This window comes from Morone saxatilis, unplaced genomic scaffold (genome assembly GCF_004916995.1).
Source record: "Morone saxatilis isolate NCDOM2014 unplaced genomic scaffold, NCSU_SB_2.0 Contig2, whole genome shotgun sequence".
Taxonomy (NCBI): domain Eukaryota; kingdom Metazoa; phylum Chordata; class Actinopteri; family Moronidae; genus Morone; species Morone saxatilis.
In genome coordinates, this window is record NW_023339762.1 from 8,944,045 (window position 1) to 8,948,154 (window position 4,110).

Sequence of the window (4,110 nt, forward strand, 5' to 3'; positions counted from 1 at the left end):
GATCTAAATGCAATCATTTTTATGATGTATTTTATTATATAACAGTATTCTTTGTCAGTAAAAGCCAATGTCTTTCATCCAACACAATTTTATTTTTAATGCGACCTCAAATAACATTTTTTTTTTTTTTTTTTTAAAAAAAAGGGAATTTGCAGAATGAGGGTACAACTCATTAGTGAGGTGTTCCTGTGTTTAGTGGTCTCTGAGGGATGAAGCACTTAACACAATTATTACCTCAAGTATTGTTTTCCAGTATTGCCATTTAAAACCATTTAAAACCATTTAGCTCTTACAGAATTTACTTCATCTTAAAATAAAAAGCCTTTAAAAATACCAATCTGGGACAAAGACTTATATCATCACCAGCTCTCTTTTCATAACGTTTCAAGTCCCAGTTTAAATATCACATTCACAAGCTGCCAGTGCTTCTGGTATCACAGCAGTTAAGGTGACAATAATGTGGCCGAGTTTTGCTATTAAATTCACTAACCAAAACTTCACCACAACTTCCCTGCTGTTTTATGCTAAGCAGTATGTTGCATTATAGGTTCACATATGCAGATGTTACCAGGAAGCTTCACAGACGTTAAACTACAGCGCTCTGTGTTGCTGTGTGAAGTCGAGAACTGTCACCTTGTGTAGTAGCACGCCGAGAGAGTGATCCCTGACAGTCCCTCGCCCACCCGGGATCTTCAGTTGTGGGTGAGGGGCATCAGGAGCACCACAGAGGCCCCGGAGACTGAGGGATGGAGCTGGGCAGCCGAGACCCAGCTAACCAGGAACTGGAAGGAGAGAGAGAAGAGTCTGTTAGTGTTTCAGATGGTATCACTGCACCTCGTCCTTCCACACGCTGTCCCTCTTTTCCAATAAGCTCAGAAACACTGCAACATTCACCTGAATATCACTGGACTTTCTAATAAAAGTTGATGAAGGAAATTGTTTGGCAAAAACAGACAAGAGCCTCTGTTTCAGGACATTTAAAACCTTCATCACACTTAGGTACCCTGTGGGGTTTTTAACTGCTAGTAGTAGCTAATGTTTTTACAAATGGATCCCCATACATGCTCACGAGAAATCACTTATATGAATGTGAGCGTTGTTTTGTTTGTTTTGTTTTAGCTTTGCAAATTTAGTTTAATTACATTCTATGAGGAATTAAATGCACTTGGCACATTTTGTAGACCTCAAGGATTCACACAATGCATTTTGGTGAAAAAAAAAACACTGACTGTAAACTTCTGTGTGTTCACAAGAAATCTCAACACGGCACCTTTAACTCAAACAGACAGAAGTGAAACTGAAGCACGATGACTAACCCTGCTCTGCCACTGATGTAAACCTCTCAGCTTGTTGCCTCACTCAGAGTCCCATTTTAACTTCATTAAGGACGTTCCTGTAATTAGCAAACCTAAAGCACCTGTGGCAACGTGCCCCACCACTGCAGTGTGGAGCACAGCCAGAGGGACTTAACAGGATTACACTGTTTGCTTATTTGTTGGATCCCTTTATGTAATTAGCAGGATTCCAACACTTTACCCAGACAACTTTTAGCCATAAGTCCATTCAAACAAAAACTGGGACAAAGTGTACAAAAATCCTCCTGTTTGACTTCATTCCTACTGTACGGTTTGCCTCAGACTGAATAATGTGAGTTTCGAAGCATTAGCACACCGACTGCTTTAAACACTCCAGTTCACCCGCTCTTGTTGGCTACGTACACACACACACTTTAGCATATTCATCCAACCTTGTGACCACAATTCAAACTAATTTAAATCATAACGCATACGCAAAGGACAAAGCCTGTGATGTGACGCAGACCAGTTCAGCAAATTATTGAATTACTCCTAGCGAGTTTCAGTCCATTGACCCTCCTGAAAATCCATCACAGGCAGTTTGTTTATGACGAGGCTACCGCACAGACGAAATTAAAGCCAATGATTTATGACGGCGTTCAAAGAGTTCCTGATGGGCTGTGCATGTGGTGGAAGGCATGTAGCATTAACAATCACATGATCTGTAAACACCTCTGCAAATAGCTTGGGTGGCTTTCAGGAACACACATCTTCAGCGTTTTGAGTTACAGACGCGGATCTCAAAGCAGACATGGTGGCAGCTGGCCGATGCTGCCAGATGGGCCTGGACTCTGGATTCTCATATTGTCAAATGTTGGCCTCTTTAAATGAGCAAATACCCTCTCCAGCATACCTTCACTTTTCACCCTGGGACTTTACTGCACCCTTTTGTTTTGTTTTTTGTTTTTTTTTAAATTGAAACCTCACATTTTACACAAACTTCGGTCTGAAACTGTACCGGCGAGACCAACCTGTTTGGGACTCGAGCGCCACAGAAAAACATCAGCCACATGCATCGTTTTTAGGAGAGGAGAGGAAGCTGTGCCAAAGTTTCCCTGCAGAGCAGACAGGTAACCTGGACGACCTGCTCTGCATAGCTACGGGCCAAAGCGAGCAATGGAAAACAAAGCTTGTTATACCTGGCCTGTTCACCTCACGGCAGCAACCGCACGCACCCTTTCCCGCTCTCATCACTCCCCTCGGATCTTAGCGATGCACAGGCAACGTTTTACTGAAGCATTAAAGTGTAGATAGAACCTGCTCTCTCCATTTGTAAAAAAGACATTTGATGACATCATTTTGTGCTGTAAGGTTAAGATATTATAATAGGCATTTTCAGTGTTTTCTGGTGTTTTACAGACCAAATTATTAGTTGATTAATTGATGGTATTATCAGCTAAATGTACCTAAAGGATCAAAAGTAAAGTGCTCATTATGCAGCAGAATGGCTCCTGTCCATTTCATATTTTACTCACACAGATGGATGAACATGTAAGCAGCAGTCTTTTTTTTTTTTACAAGTCATGGGTGAGCAAATCTTAACTATTTTAAAATCGACTTTAGGATAGTTGAATGTATAACAATAAATCAAAATGTATAAGCTCGTCATGGGTGTGTAATGTACATTACAAGTACATTAAAACTGTATTTAAGTACAGTACTTTTATTTTTATTTATACTCACTACTGACAACTGAAAACACATAGAAAGGAATAGATGCTAAATAACTAAAACAGATGCATAAAAATGTTGCAGTGAAGGACACAGACAGCAGCAGTACCCAGCAGATGTAACTTAAAAAAAAAAAATATATAAGTACTAAATCTACCAGAACCTCCTTTCAAAACAGCGTAGTTTGTTTTAATGGTGTGCTGCCAACATTCACCTCATTCCAGTCTGGCAGCCAAGACTCTTATTTATTCCACAGAAACAAAACTGATGCAGACTGTATCAGGGACAACAGGTAGGGCACAGGGGGACGAGGAGATGAGCACGCTTGCCAAGATGTCAAGACCTGCTTCTCTTTTTCCATCTTCCCTTTCACAAACAGACAGAAGAGCCTGTCCTTGATGGAAATGCCAGCTTGTTTTGAAAGGCAACACTTTCGTCCTCTGACATTTCAGCCACACTCCAAGCAGCCCTCCCCACCCTCCTGTCCCATGATGCCACTCAAGCTGGAAGGCTGCAGCCTTTAGCCCCCCAATAGATCACAGGGTCACCCTAAAAACAGAATATAGGTTCAACTTTGAAAGAAGGTGTACTTGATGGGTGAAAACAGGCTGTGCACCAACTTAAAAGGCCAAGCACACAGACAAGTCTGGGCTATATTAATGTGCTGGTGAGGATTTAATCATCTGTGTGTTGCGGGGGAGACTGAAAGATGCCAAGTGCGTCACGGTTCGATTCTCCCAGTGGGGGTGAGGGCATGCAGGAGAAAGGATTTTTTTTTGTTTCTAAAGACCAATGCTTCCACTGCCAGCTTGCTCTTCCTGAGCTGTCAGTTGTTTTGAGAACTGATTCAGGTGAATTGTTTCAGGGGATGAACGGCCTGGATTTGCCAGCTGCTGTAACTGTGTGGCCGACAGCCAACAAACACACGACCCAACCAAAACAGGAAGCGCTCTGGTAGGCCCTCCAAGAAGACCGAAACACACCGAACCAACTTCCAACACCAGAATTACCAGCTTAGTAATGGAAAAAGACTCAACTTAAACCCAGTTTGTCAAAATAATCAAGCCCCCCCCCCCCCCCCCCC

At 42.1% G+C, this 4,110-nt stretch overlaps 2 protein-coding genes across 2 annotated transcripts in view; both read right to left on the minus strand.

The window, feature by feature from the left end:
* Positions 1–4,110, minus strand: part of oaz2a (ornithine decarboxylase antizyme 2a) — a gene marked incomplete at its 5' end in the record, with an annotated part of 11,423 nt that overhangs the window by 1,430 nt on the left and 5,883 nt on the right.
* Positions 126–4,110, minus strand: part of LOC118330089 (ornithine decarboxylase antizyme 2-like) — a 7,470-nt gene continuing 3,485 nt past the window's right edge. Inside the window, 2 exon segments of the mRNA XM_035664497.1 lie at positions 126–714; positions 716–782. Of these exon segments, the coding sequence (XP_035520390.1) occupies positions 592–714; positions 716–782 (190 nt within the window). The 3' untranslated portion in view covers positions 126–591.